Below are 21,244 nucleotides of genomic sequence, written 5' to 3'. Positions count from 1 at the left end.
TGGCAACTTATTTTAGATGGGTGGCAACGAGCTTTTCACCACCACCGTGTCCAGCTGTACCCCTAGAAGGGAATATAGTGTCTGAACATGAGAACTGCTGAGTTGCCAACAGTGAAGTGCCTGAATTATTTCTTCCTGTGTTGCTGTTCTTGACAGAGCTCCATTAATGGAAGAAAACACTACTGGACATGGAAATAGCAGGTGGGCACAGCCGGGATACTGGTGCAGCCAGTGTTGTGTTCCCTGAGGCTTCTTTAGCATCAAGTCAAACAAATGTCTGAACTCAAAATGCTCAGTAAAAGTCACATTTTGAGTTAACATGACATAAAACCAATTTTCGTGTCAATGATTGGATGCTACACAGTTATTGGCATCTGCATTGACCATTTTAAGGCTTCCGTAGCCGGGTCTGCCCAAGGTGCGGTCAGACATCTAGACGTGAGCGTGGACATGCTCACGCGGTGCAGAAGTGTGTACCAGCCTGTTCGGGTGCTGCTAGCAGGGAAGGCAAAGAGAGCTGCAGGTGTCCTCAGGGCTCACGGGGTGCAGTGACATACGATGCTGTATGGGCAACCCTCGATCACGTTGTGAGGTTTCCTCTGGATACCCCCCAAAATTACGTGCTCGACTTCCAACGACTTTTAGAGGTATTTGGCTTCTAATTGTGCTAGACATATTTGAAAATCCCACCTGCTATGTGGTGATTCCCAACTCTGTTTTTGCTGTCATTTCAAATAAATGAGAGCTGTTGATACTGGAATTTACACTGAATAAAAATGTCTTAATTCAGTTTCAAAGCAGTCCAAATACTGTCTTTAATTTCATGGAGTACAAGTCAGCCATATTAGAAATCTGTAAATAACAGCATTTCTGTAGGAAAACTAAAAAGTAGAACATGAAAGGCCCCTTCATGTCCATAGAAAAATGTTATACTCAGATTAAACACATCACCAGCCATTCAACCATAAGATTTCTTGTTAGATATGCCATTTTGTGTAAGTCTTGATACTTAAGAAAAATGTCTCCTTAGTCCATGGCCATCATTGTGTGTAACTGGTATCTTTTAAGAATCTAACTATGTGAGTGGCAGTCCCATTTGAGTAGTTAGGTGTCTAAATGCCGTCATTGTTCCTACAGGAACTTAGAGCATCAAAAATGAATGCCAGTTTTCAAATTTCTTGGCCAGGTATTTCTACAGAGGGCTTATAATTTAAGACTTTATACTAATAATTCCAATATGATTTTGCATGGTATTTCATTAAAATACAAGTATAGAGAAGCATCCAAAATGTCTACTTCTAGAATATTTCTTTTGAAACTATTCTTTTTTAAATAAAGGCAGCAAAATGGTCATTTATAGTGATAGCACTAGAATCCAATTTAACATCTACATCTTCTGGTAACAGTCTCTGGCATTAAAGCTTCTAGCTCCTGGACAATAGACGCCATCATATTCTATGACAGTCTCTAACTCATGAAAGAAAACTACTTTTGTTAGTCTATTTTTTGACTGTTGCATCTTACAAAAGCAGTAGCTATTGCCTAACTGAAGACTTCTATCAGAAGCGTCGTATGCAGTCTAATGCTGGGATATGACATTTCCAGTTCTGATGCAATTCAAATAAGTATATCTTACATTTGCTGCTGCAGCATGATCTAAGATGCATCTGCACCTTTTTAGTGTTGCTGATCAAAGTTCCAGTCCCACAAACCTTACCTGACCAGGAAGATCTTACTTGCTTTGAGGTCTCATTGAAAACTACCCTTGAAGGTCCTGAGTCTTGTCCTAGATTATTAAAATCAGGATTTGATACCAAGCTCTCATTTTTATTAAATATGAAATTAGCAGCCTGGGCCCTCAGTACCTATTCTAGTAGCTTTTACACATGCGAGTAATGCCATTTCATTCCTATGCCTCTTGTATTACATTCACAGCTATGCAACCTGTGGGAGTCTCAGCAGGAACTGGAAATTATCTGTGCCGAATGGCTCTTGTTCAGGCACCTAAAGGTTCAAAGTGTTCAGCCTCAGTAGGAGCGGCCTGTTCATTTCAGCTCTTTTGAAAATCCGCTCCCGAGGGTCGTTGGACTGAGCCCTTTATGGCTTGGTTTGTGCATTAATCCTGCTTTCAGCTGCAAAGTTTTACAATAAAAATTGAGCGAAGTTTTATTTCAGAATTAAAATATGCTAGGGAAAGACTTTCATTTCAAAACCAGAGCTGACTAGAGATCATGGGATTTTTGAATGGTTCTTATTGCAAAGGCATAATAGTGTCAAATTTATAAAAGTCATGTATTCCCAATGGATATGTTGTGACCATTTTTCCTTGATTCATTTTTTGTTCCTTTTTTTAATGACGTGTGTGTTAACAAGCTTCAGTTTATGACCTTGACATTTGCTTATTTTTCTTTTGGAAGTCTTCATAAATCACCAAATTTTTTTTTTTAATCTTTATGAATAAAACAACCAAAGAATATGTCATTGAAATGGACAGAAGCAATTTCCTTTTTCCCTGTTGGTGCGTAATAGTTGACTGGCCTGTAAGCTGTATAAAGGTAGTGAAACATTAGCATGGTAGAGAAAATGCAGCCATATCTGCCTTTGACAAAATAACAGTATATTCATAATGCTGTTGGCTTCTTAATTTCAAAAGGCAGATTTTAATATTACTGACTTCAGAGAAAGATAAGAAGGGCAGTGCATGAGACATTATCAGTCCAGTGTGGAAATAATGCATTCAAAATTAAAGACAGCAGTTTAATTAAGTGCATGAAAGGCTGGCTTTTATGATCATATTTCAAATACTCAAATGTCTTTTCATCCATTCTGCCGTATGACTTTACTTAATAATATATCAAGAACAAAAAATGTATTGGAGACTTTCTGCAAATTCAATTAGTGCAATAAAAAGTGAAAAATAATTTCTTTTTCATTAAAAATAACTCAACCCTAACCCTTGTGATGACAAAGTGAGAGAGGAGGGGGGAAAAAAGCTAAAGAACTATGGAAATTCTGTCTTTGTTATGCATTTATGCGTGCGCGAAATGGATGAAGTGTCACCATTAGTAACATTTGTCATTAAGAGGACTAATTGCATGCTGCTACAGTTAGTAGTTTATCAGATCCAGACCACAGGGTATTTACTTCTCTCTTTGGCTGCGCTCACAGAGCAGCAGTAATTCCCTAGTTTATGGGGTTGCTCTATGCGGGGTAATTATGCTAAAGCGTACCTCTTCCAGTGCTAAACTTAAAACCACCATGACACGTCGCACTAGTGGTTTACAGGTTAAGTACGACCTCTTGAATCCTTTCGATCTGCTCCGGGGTTTATAGCTAGCGGAAGTGCAGGGAGCATATTTTATGTGCTAAAACGGAAAAACGAGCAAAACAACTAACCCTTGCAGAAGTGCAGCATTTCAAGGGGGAAATCATTAAGGACGGTATACAGTGAAGGAAGAAACATGCGTTCGGAAAGCTTGGAGAGCAGAGAAGACAGGCTGGCGGAGGGATCAGTCATAAGATATTGAGCTTTCGACGGAAAGCACTAGGTTACGGGCTCGACCATGGCACACGTCGGGAGCGCCTGGAAGTTATTACCACTTGCGAGCTCCTCTCTGACCTCTGCGAAATGAGGTGCTGGTCTCAGCCCTGTTCCCGTGGGCAGGCGGCTGCGTTAAAAGGCGCCCGGCGCCGCGGCCAGTTTGTCAGCCCCGGCCGTGCAGCCGAGGTGCATGCCGGCGGCGTGGGACATAAGCAACATCCTCACCTCTGAGGCTGGCTCGGTCGGGTCAGGGCTTGAGGGAGGCAGGCAAATAATTTGAGCAAGCCTGAAACGCCACCACTGATTCTGGGTGGCTCTGGATAAATAAAAGATCTCATTTTCAGGAGCTGTATGTTCACAGGTTTCCCTTCTGCTAACATGACTAACCGTGGTCCTAAGGGTTGCTGGGGACTGATCGGGTCCTGTGCTGTTTATGGACCCCCTGCTGTCCAAATTGCTTCCCCTCTGCTGTCATTTTTCTGCTATTTGTCTTGTTCTTGCTTCTTTTAATACCAGTCTGTCTACCTAGGGGCTATTTCCCATTGCGATTCTCTCAGTAGGTGCTTATGAACAGACTATTTTCCAGGTATCTATTCATGTCCTAATCTTGTTTTGACTCCAAAATACTCTTCTCCCAGAGGTTTCCTTAGAATAATTGTCCATACTGTAAAAAATCAAACAGGCTGGATTTTGAAAATATATCAGCGATTTACGGTAGTGACGCTTCAGCTTTTTTAAGCAATAGTTTTAGTGTGGCAGAAGTAAGAACTATAAAAATGATCTTCAATTGTGAGTAGTCATGTACAAATAAGAGCAGCAAAGTGTTTATAAAAGCATGATTTAATCGATATCTGCTTGTTTTTCCTGTAGGTAACCCTCCTGCGACAGGTACAGGAACTTTACACATCACCTTGGAGGATGTCAATGACAATACCCCGTTCCTTTATCCAACACTGGCAAAAGTCTGTGATGATGCAAAAGATCTCAGGGTAGTGGTATTAGGAGCATCGGATAAGGATCTTCATCCCAATACAGATCCATTCAAGTTTGAACTGAGTAAGCAATCTGGCCCAGATAAATTGTGGAGAATCACCAAGCTTAACAGTAAGTCTGTTATTTCTTTTGCTTACGCATTCAGTCCTCCCTCCCCTGCATCCCAGTACACTCCTGCTGAGGGCTGTGCGTTGCGCAGATTCGAGAGCAGTTCTGTGCATGGAGGTCTTTCAGGACGGACCTTTTGCCGCTGCTTTGCACTGCCCGGTGCTGTTCATTCTAGGAGCAGCTGCCAGGGGGACGTGCTAGCAGTCTGTCTGCACCTTCACTGAAATCAGAACTTGTTCCTCTTCTTAATACGTTGCTTGCACTTGTCTCTTTTAGCTTTGCATTAAACAAGGGCTAACGATGATGTACAGTTTTGCAAAGATTACCATATTTCATTGTATGGAATTTTTATCTGAGAGACACATGAGGCTTTGCTGCAGGACAGCATGAGACTTTTGCATGAGCTTTAGCAATGTACTTGAAAAACTTCCTGACTTCACGTACTTGGACTATTCACAAATAAAACACCCAAATGCATAGGGACCATACACTATTGATTAAAAAGATCAAAGAGCATGCTATACAATTGCGGAATACTTGTATGGCAAATTGTGGGCACAAAAAACTATGTTTGCTTCTAATATAGATTATTTCTATTTGTTTTCTAGTATGTACTATTTATCTCTGTTACTATGGAATCTTTTAGCAGTTCACTTCAGTCTGCTTAGAAAGAACTAAAGATGGATGTGATGTCTGCCTGCCTGCAGAAACCACTATCACGGACAGTGGGGAGGAATCATTTATCTAGTACTCTGCTGTTCTCCAGTCTCTAAACCACCACTCTGTTTAACCCTTAAAGAGTTAACGCACTCTCCTGGATACCTAAAGCTGTTACTCCTCCCTGCTGTTCAGGTGGAACAGATCTGTGGATCTGAAGGGGCAATGGGGAGCACCTTCATCTGTGCTGCCCTGCAGGAAGGGTGTTTTGGGAGCAGTGGGGGTAAATTTATTCTTTCTTCTAGTATTGCTTTGGGGATAACATACCTTAGTATTTCATTAGTATATTAGTTTCCACAGGCAAATTCTTCCAATAATTTACAAAGCAAATAATACCTTCAAACAAAAGGGACTCTTGAAAGTCTTTCTTTTGATGGAGTATGTTTGCAATTAGCTCTAAGTCCCTGAAAAGAATTTCTCTACCTGCCTCTTCTTACCTCTGATTCTATTCTCTAATCCTTTACTTTGAGTGCTCTCATTTTCCTCTTAATTTCCCTGGGTAACCGTGGCATGCCTGGGATTGCTTACAGGTTCTTCTCCCCTCCCAAGCAACCATTATTTGGCTGCATAATTCTCACCTCCTTGTCCTTTGCAGATACTCATGCCCAGGTCATCCTGCTGCAAAACCTGAAAAAGGCTAATTACAACATCCCGATCTCAGTGACAGATTCTGGAAAACCACCTCTGACTAACAATACAGAACTGAAATTACAAGTGTGCTCCTGCAAGAAATCCAAAATGGACTGCAGTGCGACCGATGCCCTTCACATCAGCATGACCCTTATCCTTCTTTCACTCTTCAGTTTATTTTGTAAGTCTTTTCCTGAACTGTAAGTAATGAAGCATTATTTAGCAGCTCATTTATGTACTTCATAACAAAACCTACCAAGGGAGAAGTTAAATTCATACATTGATCCCATAGTGCAATAACTGATTTTTTTCTTCCTGAAGAAGTAGCTATATGAAAGAAGGAGGGGAGAATTCTTTTTTATAGTCAAAAAATAGCAGCAAATGCCTGGTTGTCAGATTAAGAGGTGACTGCAAATAGAAGCAATAATTTAAGACGAATCAAAGAGAATTAAAGCTAGCATATGATAAACTAAGAAGTACCAGCTGTAGTAACAGATTTGTGAGATGTTTTCTTTCATCTCTCCTCACCTGAATTCGATTCAGAAACAGAATCAGGAGATTAAAGGTGTTCTTCCAACAATAGCTGTTCTGGGTCACCATGAAAATCAGTACTGTCTGCTTCAATCTATTCCTCCGTGTAAAGCACGCAAGCAACTGGAACTAAGGAGCTTGTTCAAGATCCTGAGGTTAGAGACACCCAAAATTCGTAATCAGAATTGCAAATCTGGGCTGGTGGAGAGAAAAGTGATATGTAGGGGAAACTTCTGCTGCTCTGAGAAAGTTTTCTGAAAGAGTCTTAAAAAATTCATAATTTGAATCGGAAGGAGTAAAAAAATCCAACATAATGACTGAAGAGCAGTAATTCAAACCCCTAGATCAGCCCTGGCTTGCCCTGTGACAGCTTTCAGCAAATTTTTTGATACACTGTTTTTCTGAGTTCCTTATCTGTAAGAAAAGGAATAGCTTTATCCTATAGCTATGGTAGTAAATCTATTATTCAAGGATTATTACCATCACCTAATGTTAATAAAATGTGCTTTATAGTGAATTAATACCTGCACCATGGTCAAAGATGTTACACTGTTGATGAGATATAATCTACCATGAGGCAGAGACAGAGGTCAAGGAAGAGAGAGTTTGAACATCTGAGGTTTGGTGTATACTTGATTACACATCCTGTCAGTTCTTTTTTCCTTATAGTATATTACTTTTATCCCAAAAGGTTAGCATGAAGGTCATTGTGAGAGAATTAGAAATAGCTAACATTTGTGACACTCTTTGAAGTTGAAAGGGACTATATAAATGTTAAGTGCAAATTCCCATTCTTTGTTCCATTCAGTGACATCTGAAGTATCTGTATTGGCTTTGCTTCAGTTATTCTGGGTTTAGTCTGCCGGAGCCAAAAGCGCAATTCGGCTGTTAGAAGTAAAATGTTAGAAATACGTGGCAGCACGTGGCGCTATCATATTGTTGATATAAATATGCAGCTCATTGATTTAAATATATTCTTGCTACCACTTCATAAATGTTGGTGGTGCTATCCAAGGCGTGACTTTTGCCACGAGGATAACTTTCATCTGCCATGATTTGCATTTGAACTTTATTTACATTAATACATCTGCTCAGACTACAGTGAGGTAGAGAAAAGTGTTTTGCTTTTGAAAGTATCCATGTTGCCATTTCTAGTCCTCAAAGAAGTCCTATCATTTTCCTTGCACTGAATTATACAAAGTAGTTCTAGGTATTGGAAGACTGTTCTTGCCGATTGCAGATCTTCCCAGCTAAGCTGCGGGCAGAATAGGGGCCCGTGGCACCGGGAAGGCTTGTTGCCCTCAGAACAACGGGGGGGGATTGCCTGCTATGATCCCCCTCCTACTGCAAAAGGATGGGTAGCACTGAATAGTCTTCATATTGTGGAACAATACAGAAATGTCTACAGCCTTCTCCGCAGCCTTATATTCTGTGAGAGTACGGCATTAAAAATGGAGCAAGAGGGCCGTAATTATAAACAACGCGTGGCATAAGACTGCAAGCAGGGAGCATGTTGCACAGGCAACGTGAGCAAGGCAGCCTCACGGTTAAATGCTGCCTCGTACCCATCTTGAATTTGGCAGACCTCTAGGTGCAAATGATATTCACGTAATCTGCCAGGGCAGTTTGTTTAGTGCGATGTGCTGGTCTGCTGTCCAAGCAATCGCACAAAACCGGGGGAAACACCGGGAGAGTTGAAGGGAAGGGAAGATCTCCCTTTCCCGGACAGAGGCTTCTATATAGACACGGTTGTAACTGAGAGCATGAATTCGACAGCTAGGCTGCAGCATGCAGAGACTTAATCCTCAGTACAGGACAACAGACAGGTTTTGGCCAAAATTTGCCACTATTCAGTTGTGTTTCTGATCCAACCAGTTCCGCAGAGGGAGGCTGGTATCCCGTTGTCCGGTACAGGTATTTATTCCTGCTTGTGCAAAGCCAGCTAGCATAATAACTTCCATAACCCTTTCCCCAGGTGTAAATGACTATACGAGACATAAAAGAATGAGGCCAGGAGCCAGTTAAATTAATGTGGTTCTGTATTTGAACTTCTCTAAAATGTGCTGATATCATTGCATTCCCAATTCATTTTCACACATAGTTCTTTTACAACTGTGATTAGTTCCATCACAATGTTTTGTATAGTCCAAATATTTATCAGAGTAATCAAAGATTACGATGCCATAAAAACAAAGAGAACTTTAGTGCTTATTGAACAGATGAAATATCCCATTTCTAGTGGCAAGTTATGGGTTTAATTTTTGCAAAAGCCCTTACGTGGCTCACTTTGCTCCCAGTGTTTATGTTTTATGAGGCTCTTGTTTCTAGGAGGTAAATCCTTCAGTCAAATGAACTTTGCTACTCATGCCAAAGTATTTCTTTTTGTATTTGACATCTGGCATGAGGATAGATAGCCCTGTGAAAGAGCTGTTCATGATAAAAATGCCCTGCATGAATCTCCTCTCCATACAAAACATCGTGGTATTATCATTTAAATGGTGCAATTATTATCTATACTTAGAATATATGCCTCTTTTGTAAGTCATGGAAGAAGTCATATGTGGCAGATTTCTGAAGTGTCTGAGCATAGAACTGAAGAGCCTGATTAAAACTGTAATGCATGCAAAAAGCAGCAGTTTCACCTATTCTGTAGCTGCCCTACTGTGTTCAGTATCTGGAGTGATAATGGGATAGAGAGTACAGAGTTGCCCAGAAGCCCTTGGAAAGGTAGGTATACTTGGAACGAGAAAAATCTGGGATTCTTGTCTGCTAGAAGTAGCAAATGCAAGCTGCCAAGCTATATGGGCCCGCTGCTGTTATTCCACAGCAAAGCAATAAGATGTTTGGTGGAATTAAAAGGTGGTGAATATAAGCTGATTTTTAAAAAAGGGCATGTGTTTGTATAATTCGTACTTAGCCTCGCTAACTTATTGCCACTGGGAATCACTGAAGTCAAGCTGGCAAGGTGCATGGTGGACAGGAGCAGGACTGTCCAAAGTTATAATAGTGCATGCTAGCAAATATTGGAAGGAATATTCAGTCTTATCTGTCATTAATGGAGATAGCCTGTCACTGTCAAAGTTAAGGATGAGACCTACTGCAGTGGCAGATTGTCCTCTCTCAGCTTTTTCTGTCCACTCCTGGAGGCAAGATAGGACCAAATTGTTCAGATTTCATTTAGAATTTAATAATTCAGATCAAGGAAAGAGATCAGAAAACAGACCTGGGTTTCTAGTTACAGAGAAGGACTGCAGAAATCAGTTACCAAGGAAGAGGGGTAGAAAGTGGGAGAAGGAGAAAACAAGATATGGATCACGGCTGGTGCTGGGCCTGCGTTTGTCCAGGTTGTCCCTTGCTGCTCTCTTGTCTCTTAACTGTCTCTGACTCAGCTTAAACATCCGCAACCAAAGTACAGGGCTCACAAACAGTAGATTTATTAGCAAGTTCCTTTGTATTGCAAGTCTCGCAGACATTTTTAGTAAGAGAATATCTACAAAATTCCGTAATGACTTGACAGAGAGAGAGAGGAAATCGGCCCATAATTGCAACCTACAAACTGTCAGCTGGTGTTTCATTTAGGTATTGAATTAACAGAAAAGGGAGAATATCTGTCCTTGCAAATTTTGCTCAAGTACCATCAATTTTGCAATAAATCACTATAAATATATGTTTTACAAACATTTTACAGCAATGTCTTTTCAAGATGTATTGGGTTTGGCAGAGCTGGTTTTTGTCCCTCAGCAGTGACATAGTAGAGTGAGTTTCCACGAGGAACTGGATCACAACAAGCCAAATTCGGAGATATGCAACAAAGGACTTGTAGGATGTGAGTTACAGACAAATGACTGGGAAACACTTGAATGTCTTCCAAACTTTTCAGGTCGTTTCCTAATAATTCAAAGAAGGATCAAGACAAAAAGAAATTTGTTAGTAGTTAGCAACAAAAGTTAGCAACAAAAACTGCCCCAAGCCTATGGCAGACTGGGCAAGAACTCATCTGCTGGCAGGACTAGGTTTCATATCAATTACAAATTATTCATATTGTTGTTTAAAGGAGTATTTGAATTTTGGACTTTTGATTTTTACAATAATTATTTCACTTAATTATATAATCACAGAATGAGAATTGCATTTCATATTTCCTTTTACATTCTAGCAACGTGAAAGACTAAGTCTCAAATGTATTGAAACAAGAGACTAAAATAAGAACCAAAGGCACATTAGTCTTGTCCTGAACAAGTAGAATTTGGAATGATTCCATTAGCAGGTCACTCTAGCAATGATATTTTACATAAATTCTCATGTAAGCAAAAGACTAGGCTTTAAACACATCATGCTGAAGATCCAAATTTGATACCTGAGTTGACTGTTAACCAATGATAAGAAACATTTTACTTTTTTGTTTTGTTCACCTGGCCAGTGGACTATGAAGCTGTAAGTTAACTTGAGCCTAAATAAGTAAAATATTCCATTATTTTGGACAGAAAGTAATGTGGTGGTGGTGAGGGGGTTGAAGATTGCTATGAAGAAACTAAATGAGCTGGAGGTCTCTACCTGGAAATTAATTTGTCAGACTGTGAAAGGCCTCAGGTGTGTTGAGAAATACAGACTCACACAGATGCCAGTGCTGCAGTTGCAAATAAGCCTTAAAGATATCCTTGAATTAAGCTTCCTATTAATAACTACCCATTGAAATGCCTCCCTCCCCCCCCCCCCCATTTGAGGAATTTAGCTGCAGGGTCAATAGACAAAATATTTTATTTTCCTTGCAAATTACATATAGGGTATTTAACCCTTACAAAAATTCAAATGCTGTTAACTGACAAATTTACCTTGACATAGCCAGCCTGGGTTAAAATTGCAGAGCTAACTTTCACGTAGTTGATGTTGTAAAGCCAGGGAAGCATCTGCATCTCTGGGACATCCTGGGTCACGCAGGAACATGCAATGGCTGAAGACTGAAGCAATGTATTCTGGAACAGCATGAGACTGAGACAAATCGTAGGAAGCTTCAAACAGAAAAGACCTAAGGTCACTGCTCTTTATTTAGCAATGTAGGTTTCTTACCTGCAGATTCACAGTTTTCAGATGTTTCTGTGATTTATTTGGCTTTGCTCAGCTTGTATTTATTTTTTACAGTAGGGGTTTTTTTTTCTTCTCAAAAAAGAAAAAACTATGTTTCTATTGCATACAGTTCCAAAGAGGAAACTTCAGACCAACCATTCACAAGGGCTGACATTGATTAATAACAGATGTATATGTATATATGTATGTATGTATATATGTATATGTATTTATTCTGCCTTTTTTAGGTTGTTTCAGCATATTTTAATCCTCTAAAGCAGTCTTCTACTCTGCAGAAGAGTAACATTTAATGAAGATCAAAAATACAATTTTATTAGCAAGACTAGGAAATTTTGCTCCCCCCAAATTTTCACATTTCTGAAAAGTAAAATATCCCTATGTTGGCCAGAATTTAAAAAATTACCAAGCTGAGGATAGTTTTGCTGTGAAAGTTGCTTTGAACTATCCTAATTCAATTTCCATTCTTGTATTAGAGCACGTATCATGTGAGTACAGAAACTTGTAACTAACGATGCTACCTCATTGCTGTTTACTGGAAATACTGACATTTAGTTCCAGTGATGTAAATCTGACTCACTAAAGATAGTAACAACAGCAATATCCACTGTTACTGTAGTACTTACTTTGTAACAGCTGCTTTTGTCCATATTAATGTTATTGTTGTTACTGCTATGTTATCAGTGAATATAGACACATTCTCAAATGTGTTTATGAGGAAAATCGCCATCGTTAATGGGCTCCTTAAGTTTTTGGTTGATTAGACTCTAGTGCCGGAAGGATGATTTGGGGGTTAAGGGATCACATTCAGGTCCAGACAGTCTCAGTTTGAATCTTGGCTATAACACTGACCCCTGTGTCCAGTTTTCTGACTTCTCTGTGTTTCATTTAGACCTGAGCTTTAGAAAAAACAAAACAAAATCCCATCCAGGAAGAAGCTCAGTACTACTAGTAGCAGCTGTCCTTGGTCCTTCAATTTGTTGTGCAGTTGGCTTTGGGAGCCCACCTAAAGTTAACGGGGCTTGAAATAGCACGGAAGTCCATATGTAGGTACATGCTTGCAGGCGGGATGTTTATAGATCTAGTCATATAAACATGACAAATAGAAATACCCTCAATTTGTACATAAGCATATTTAAAATGTACTTACTTAATGACACTAAATTTTATTGAGTCAATTAGATAGGAAAGGGCCTTTTAGGTACATTTTAAACCATCCAAAAGTGTTCCAGAAGTATAGATATTGAAAAGATGCAACAGTTCAGGAAATGTGTGTTCAGACTGCAACAGGGAAAAATGTAACCAACCAATACAGCTGCTTCCCAAAGAGCTGCAATTTTGCTCCTGCTCATCATTCTGTAGACATGTAATGGTTGATAGACCATCCAGTGGTGTGAATTCAGATGAACATTTTATGTTTTCCTTTTCTCAACAATTATATTGTTGAGATATAATATTCTGTATTTCTTTTCTGAACAATTTTTTAAACTCAGATAAATATATATCTCTAAGATAATTATCTGAATTGTTCTGGAGTGGACTATGGCTAAAAATTAGAGCTAAGTTACCACTTCAGACTGTTTTTCTGTCATTAATGGCCACTACTCATTATGATTTTTATTACTAAATATCTCTGTCCTTTGATAGTTCCCCACTCTGTAACAGAGGTGCGCTCTGAGTACCTCAGAATAGCGCAATGTTTCTTTGTAAAATATGTTGTTCTGGATGCAGACAGCTTGCTCTTCAGATTTGGATGTGATACTGATATTCAAGATGTGCAGGGGAAATGTGATTGTGCCTAAAAGTTAGATGGTGTTTCTCTTGTTCCTCTACTAAACAGCTCATAATTAAGTCTTTGAAGATGCCATTGAGGTCTGGAGTATTTCAGACCTATGTCTTAAAGCCCTGCTTTACTCATACACATACCTTGTGTACAGCATTGGTCAGTACTTAAGTAAGCCTAGGCATGCTAATGGAATTATGGTCTTGGAAATTTTTGAAATAGAGTCAGCTTGCTGTCAGCATAGCCAAACCTGGGAAATTTCTAACTGATTTCTCATCTTCCATGGCTTCTGAGCATATTACTTTCCTCTGATTTTTACTCTTGCTTAATAACAGGGTTTTTAAGGCTTTTCTTCAGTAAAAAACTGTAATTTCAGTATTTCAAATTGGCATTAGTATGCCTACAGATCTAAAGGTCCCTGGACTAATTATGCTCATGTTGTACTTATTCAAGATTGATAGTAAACTAAGTTGTACTGCTGTGGAAGATGAGATTTGACTGCTTAAGCAATTATATGTTGCTTTAAAAGGATGGCTAGCTGTTGCTTTTGATGCTTTACATTTTCAGCTCACACATAAAAAATTTAAGAGACTTATTCAGTCCTACTATTTCAAAAATGTACTTATTCATTTCAGTTGCTGGCTATTTTCAACTGTTCAGCTGACTTTATCAGATTAGAGCAAGAGAAGATACTTTCAAATTTCAGACAGTCACCTCTAATAGTTTTGTTTTGCAAGAAGTGGAAAAGAAAGGAAGCTTTTAGTTTTTTTCAGTCAAACTAAGGTGACATTGGTATGGGAAAGTGTTCAGCTACAATTATTATCAATTAAATCAAAAAGATCTGGAACATGTTAGCTGCTTTATTCTAGAAATTACCTTCCCTCCACCCAAGAGACTTCAAATACATAGCAAACAGGAATTTTGTTAGATGAGGCTTTATTAGATAAATGTAGCACCACAGCGGATGCTGGGTCAGTGTTTCTGAATTTCTAAGCAAACATAGCTAGTCTTTTAGTTGATTTGATGAACTTCCCTCTCGGACAGTATTTCTTATACACTCATACATTTTGCCGTTCATGAGAACTGCCCATTACGTAATGATATATGTGGGTATGAGAGGAGGAAGAAGAGAAGCAGAAACATGGATTCAATGGAGAGCAAGGCCCCTGCCAGAAGTTAAGAGTAAGAGCACTTGAGTGTAAATCAGTGCTGTTCCAAACCTGCCAGTATAGTCTTGTTTCTATAAGTTAGCAGTGCGAGAGAAAGGCTTGGAAATATCATCTGCTGGTATCAAACAGATACCGCTGAAAATGACTTCAGCCTAAGCAGCGTCCCCCGCTGCGAAGCTGATCCGTTTGGACTGGCGCCTTTCCCCACTGCCTTGCCAGCTTTGCCCAAAGGCACAGCACATGCCGGCGTCTTAGCTCCAGAAGTTAAATATTGGCATTGATATATGAGAGCTTACTGGAGCTTTGGGTAGAATTATGACATTCATTTCACACATACAGTACTAATGCGTACTGTATTTTTCCTGTCATTAAGAACTTTGAAAGCATGTGCTAACATAAATGAGAAACAAATTATTATATAATTTGTCCTAATTTGTTTATTTGTTACATATATGTTTATTTATATATAAATATTTGTTATAATAAATGATAAGCTGAGAATTTTCAGGATAAACTCATTTACTCTTCTCTTCCTTACAAAATTTTCCACAATGTTATTACTGTTCAGTGACATCACTAATTTGCTGTAGCCACAGGCAGACCTACTGCTATTTATGCTACTGAAAATGGATTTCTTAATTGCTAGAGTAAGCAAATGAGGTATCTGTCTGAGGAGAGCTGCTTCAGCCTTTCAAGTTCAGTGAGATTTCCGGGTGAAAGAATTCCACTCTCTTTTGAGAAGACAAGATAAGGGCAGTCAAAGTAAGTGATTTCAAGAATCTGGCACTTGCAGCAAAGCATGGACAGAGCTTTGGACCACTGAACAGGTCACAGGAGAACACAGCTGTTAAATGATTATTTTACACAAGTGTACAAAGTATCATAATTTATAGGTATATGGGCAAACGCTGTGACCCTTCTGGTGTTAAAAACTGCCCATGACAAATCAACCAGGGATGTGCATGAAAACCCTTTATGTTTTTGTAAGTTCTACATTAAAGCTACACTGATCACTTTGTACCTAATTAATGGAAAGGAAAGAAATACCTGAATGTTGATTAACTGCCTAATCAGAAATGTGGTTCTGATCTCTTCTGCCATTTCCCCATTACCCCTTTAACATTACTGAGGTTTCAATAGAGTCCATGATGTAATGTAAATTTTTAATTAGGCAAAGATTAATGTAATATTTCTGATGAGAAGGTAATTGAAGGAAATCTGAAGGAAATGGAGCATGCAGGAGTTGAGCTCCAAACTCCAGCTGCGTTAACTCTCTTACTCTATGTTAAATGAGAATTAGAGGAGGCATGCATCTCGGCTAAACTTCATTCCTGTACAGAAGGTCAGCGTGAAACGTAAATGCCTTTAATTTTCATGAGGTTTTAACTGCAATTTAAGTGGCATAGTCTGAATGATGGGGGTGAGTTTGGCCTCATAAGGAACACATCTTTCAAAGGCTGGTTAACAAATTTCTTTGAATTACTGAACTCAGTTTGGTTTCTTTAAAGTAAACAGGCAGTTCAGTCACAAAAATACAAATCTGTTCAGAGAAAGCTAAGGCTGCTGAAGCTGCAACAGGGAAACTATAATGCCTCTAGATGTCAAAACACTTTCTGACATCAGTAGAAGTGGTACTTCTTGCAAATAAGATTGTTTACTAGCTGACTAGATGGGTTCTGCTGAAATATGAGCTCTCAGTAACCTGAGCCATAGTGAATGAGGTCACATGCTAAAAGTTATCTTTTTCCTAAGATGGAGCATTATGACATCTTGGTCTTAAAGAATTATGTGTATTTTTTTCTTCATTTTCTTCCATCACATGAATCAGCATAAGGAATAAACCTTAAATTAGCCTGCTGTGAGACAGACAGGTGGCTCCAGTCATTGAAGAAGTCAATAGCATAGACGCTTATGTAGTCAGTTAGATGGTTTGCTCCTTTTCCCAAACAATTCACTGTCCAAAACCTGAGGACTGGATGGTGATTCAGAGCTCAGCCCTTCAGAGTTGGCCACTGGCTTCAGCTGTTTTGCCAGGCACAGTCCAACACAAAGACAGTCAACACCAACAGGCTTCAGTGGGAGTAGAAAGGGGGAGTTATTCTATTAAGGTTTCTACATCATGAATCTCCCTACCCTAAATTGCATATTTAGACCTATATTTCTATAACATTATTACACACCATGGCATTATTAAATTATATCCAGATAAACTTGTCCAATGTTTGTCTGTTTTCTTGACCAGCAAAAGCAAGCATGATCTTCCAGTGCCAAAGTATTAATGCTGAAAGACTTCCATCCGTTTATGATAACGAGGAGTGCCTCCTTATCTGAGACTCATTAATCATAACGGTAGTAATTCACAGAGCAAGCATGGAACAACAACTCTGCTTATTTCACCATTATCTTTCACTATTTCGCCATTTTCTTTCAAGGAATGCAGCTGAATTCTTCTCTTGGGTCTAGAAGAGGTAGGACAGAGAACTGTGATACAAAAATGGTGCAGAACACATTAGAGACTTCAGTGAGAGTGATTTCAGGAGAACAGCAGTTATAGGTAGCTATGTTTGCTTTACGCTGTTTTTGCATTCCCCAGCTACCCTGATGGGCTTGGGGGGGGGGGGGGACCACTGGCAATATAACAACGATGTACGCGCTGCCTTTGTGGCGCTCATGCCTGCAGCTTTGTGCAGCAAATGATTTGTTGTAGGCAGACAGAAACGGTGTTTAAAACAACACTGGTGTAATACTTCTTGACTGCTGAGACCAACTGTAGAGACAGTGTTGTTCTTTACATCTGATACTAATAAAATAAAATAATTATGAGGCATAATGATCATAGTGTACAGATCTAAACCTTTGAAGCATAGGCTTAGCCTTAACTTCCTAAAAAAGGTAGTTAGCACGGACTAGCAGATGTGCTCCCGGCACATGTTACTTGCAAATTTTATACTCACAGGATTCCTTAAGTACTAATAGCTTTTATGTGCTGTTCCCAGCTGCAAACTTTAAAGCATGTGTAATTTAAAATGCACTAGAACGGAATAAAAAAAAAATCAGTGGATAAACAGCTGTTCTTGAACCCAGCAGTCTCTAGGTTGGCCTTTTATAGATGGGTCTCAAATAGAGGAGTAGACTGATAATTTGGCAGTAAGTGTGTAGGTGTGTATTTCTGGTGTTTTATTTGGTCTTTCTTTATGGGGAGAATTAAAAACAAAACAAAACTATCATTCCCCTACATAAAAGAATAATGAACATTGGAAATCCAGCTGGGAGAGCAGAGAGATTTTGAATACTGACCAGATGTTTGATCACATTATTTAAACTAGAGCAGTTGATGTTAGTGGATCTGCTCACATTTACATTATTAAAGTTTCTGCACAATACTTTAGTTGTTCTTGATTCCTGTATGTTTTATATTAAAGGAGTTACTGGACAGAATGCTTGTGAAATAGCACGTATTAATGACTTTATCAGAATATTTTTAGAAAGTAAATTTGGAATGATGAACTTTGATTTTCTACCACAGAAATAAAAGGTAGACTTAACTTCTCTGGTGGACAAAAACAATTTTGTATCACCTTTGTGTGCAAGACAGATCTAGGCTCAAATATTCTTATAGAAACTACCAAAGATATTTATCTACAGAAATTAGACAGCCCACAATTTTGAAGGATGTTTCTTGGAAAGTAAGCCAAACCCAATCTTGACTTCCGCGACTGTCCAGCAGAGCCCGAGTCCCGAGCTCGGTCTTGACCCTCCTCTCGACAAGCCTTCCCTGTGAACGTCGTCAAACCAAGTCCCCTCCCTATTCAAGCCCCGTGACACAGGGAATCTAATAACCCTGGGTGAGGATCAGCTGCTTCTGGCTTCAGCTTAACTATCAGACTTCTAGGGCTTTACCCTTTTTTTGCCTTTCCTCTCATTATGGAGTATTTCAGTTTGTAAAATAAAAGAAAGCAGCTGACACAGGCAGGAAGAGAAAGACGGTAAGGCAGTACTTGCTCCAAAGAGTTCCCAGCCTATATATAGAAAAGAAGACAGAACAATCCAGGGACTAAATACATCGAAAAGGCAGTATTAATAAGCCTTATGGTCAATGTCAACATTTTTGTAGGTGTGTCAGTAAAGAGGATGTTAAGGAAAGAAAGTTTTATGGATGCTTTCAGGGAGCTCCTCCTATTACGTGGGTGGGCTTGGGTAAAAGCCCAAACAGATTTCATTGAAAACATGTCAATAGAAGTTGCATCATGGTCTCTGCATGAGAGGAAAAAACAGGCCATGCAGGAATAATCCAGGAGAACACAGGGAAGTGAAGGCAAAAGGGATGTGCAGTAGGGAAGGGGCCATGAAAGATTCCCGGTAACAGAGGTGTCAAAGAGACAGGGTAGGAAAATGCTCTGTACAGCAGAACCTGGGGAGGTATGAGCACAGGAGCTTGAGTTTGTCATGGGCTGTGGAAAGATCTTGAAAAAGTGGGTAGGATTTTTAGCTATGTGAATGGTTAGAAAAAGACCTTTGGGATGATGTGGGGAAAAAAAAAAGAATCCTCTAGATTAAGACATAGCCTAAATATACCGACCTAGAGAGGAGGTTCCATGACAAAAATGGTCCCCAGTTTGTCTCCGTTTTTAGGCCTGAATATCAGTCATGATGTCAGTGTTGTCCATAGCAATCAATAAAGGGAATAGCAGGGAGTGCTTTAGGGGAAGCGTTTAAGAGCTCGGTTTTAGCTGTGCTGAGCTAACAGCTAGATGCTGAAAGGATATCAGAGTTAGAGGTCAAAATTTTTGTCTGGCTGGAAAAGCAGCTAGAGAGAGTGAGATCTGTGAATCATCAGCACAGAAGTGATGGTTGAACATGTTTGAATGGTGCTCACAGAGAAGGGGGAGAAATTACAGTGGAGGAATAAAAAAAAAAAAAAAAAAGGATCCCTGTGGAAACCTGGGATGGAGGGAATGAGGCAGAAGGACATGCTGGAAGAGTGCAGCAGGGGAGAAAGGAGCTGGGGCCACAGGCAGCGAGACCGAACGCGTACTTCTGTCGTGCGAGAGATGCTAACCGTCAGCAGACAAAAAGCTAGCACGGAGGGAAATGTACTCAAAATTAAAGCTGAACTAACCAATGTTAATATATAGTTAATATATAGTTTACTCAGGAAAGGCGGGGTGGGGGGTGAGACAAGGGAGTAACATTCATTATATCTGTCAATACGATGTAAAATATACAAGCTTTTCTTCAGGTCTGCCAGATAAATCAACATATGCTGCCTTTTATTTACAAGCTGTTGGTGAACCAGTCAGTAGTTGCCCGAATTTGTGTGATATTTATAAATTTTGTGCTGACAGTTTCCTCTGGTGAAGCTTCAGCCTATGGATTATATAGAAATTCAGTGCTACAGCTGCTGTTCATCCATCATATACAAGTGGCTGTCCTTAGCAAGGGGACCTCCAGGGATCTCCGACAGATTCGGAGTAGCTTTGCTGATTCAAAAGCTAGCATTATTTCCTCTGAGTCAGGCTTGAACAAATACCCCCTAATGGTACTAAGCTTCATTGCTACTTGGAAATGCTGTTTTTCAGATGGTCTGTGAGATCGAAGTCCTGAACTTTCGCTTTTCGTTGTCCCAGGAAATCAAGTTGCTCATGAGAATTTAGTCCTAGCTGGAATCCCTAATCCAACACGGACAGGCTTTGGCAGTCATGCTCACAAAGTTCCTATATATAAATCTGGATCCTAATTTCGGAGCCAGATCTTTTCCTTAAATAGCATGATAAATTCCTCAGGTCAAGCAATTCTGGACTGGCTCTTATTAGGAAATCTCAGTGACACGTCTCACTACCCAGCAACGCTCATTTGGGGAGATTGTCCCTTTTGCTAATTAAAAGCTGCTTTTGTTTCAGTGGGTACCAGGTCACCCTCGCTTTGAGCTGTACTAATCCATTGCATTTTTGCTTGCCGAAGCAAGCTAGATGACCCGATGACCGCTGTGACTGAGCGCATTCAGGTTCAGGCAAAGTCCTTGTAAATATTAGTGATGGCATCATGAACTAAAAACTTAAGCGTGTAAAGCATTTGGGCCAGCTAAACAAAACATTGCTGTACACTCAGCTAATGGCTAAGCCCCTTTTGTCAGCCCCTCTGTGAATTCCTGGGCTTGCTTAGTTTTCATTGCTTACCTTTGTTAACAGAATTGAGGTCATGCTGTAGGGGAAGGACAGGCTGCTCTGTGCTATCCAGATGCTGGCCTTGCTCTGTAGCCCATCAGGATAGGCCCCTAGTTGGAAGAATTTAACATTGACGTCAACTCAAATAATACCAAAATAACAACAACAAACAGAGTAAAACAGCCTTAATAATATTTATATTAAACTTGATTTACAGAAAAGGAAAAGCAGATAACTAAAAACTAGCAAATAGCACAAGCCAGCATTTAGCAACGACCGTTGTGTTACTGTTTGTGTTGCACGTGTCAGGAGCTGTGACAAAATTATAGATGTTTCACCATTTGAGAGTACAACTGTGATACATATTAGACAAACATGTTTCTTGAATGCATATCTGCTCCGATGTGCATGTTCGACTTGCATCTTTGTGTTTCGGCACTGCAGTCGTCTCCCCACAGGGCTGAGGGCCCTGTACCGGCACAGTCCCTTTGGTGCCCCAGCACTGTAAGGTCTGGACTTGTACAGG

The 21,244-nt window shown here is 39.7% G+C and overlaps 1 protein-coding gene across 3 annotated transcripts in view; it reads left to right on the top strand.

Moving 5' to 3' along the window:
- The window catches only part of CDH13 (cadherin 13), a 534,614-nt gene that overhangs the window by 487,430 nt on the left and 25,940 nt on the right, over nt 1-21,244 (top strand). For 2 of the 3 annotated variants that reach the window (XM_067302424.1, XM_067302423.1), the window contains exons 12-13: nt 4,412-4,645; nt 5,955-6,170. In XM_067302424.1, coding sequence (XP_067158525.1) covers nt 4,412-4,645; nt 5,955-6,170 — 450 coding nt within the window. Of the gene's footprint in view, nt 1-4,411; nt 4,646-5,954; nt 6,194-21,244 lie in introns of those variants that run through there. The other variant, XM_067302422.1, reaches the window with a different exon arrangement.

The sequence above is a fragment of the Apteryx mantelli genome, chromosome 10 (genome assembly GCF_036417845.1).
Source record: "Apteryx mantelli isolate bAptMan1 chromosome 10, bAptMan1.hap1, whole genome shotgun sequence".
In the NCBI taxonomy this organism is placed as follows: Eukaryota; Metazoa; Chordata; class Aves; order Apterygiformes; family Apterygidae; genus Apteryx; species Apteryx mantelli.
Note: the sequence above shows the minus strand (reverse complement) of the source record. Positions and strands in the feature narration are given on the sequence as shown.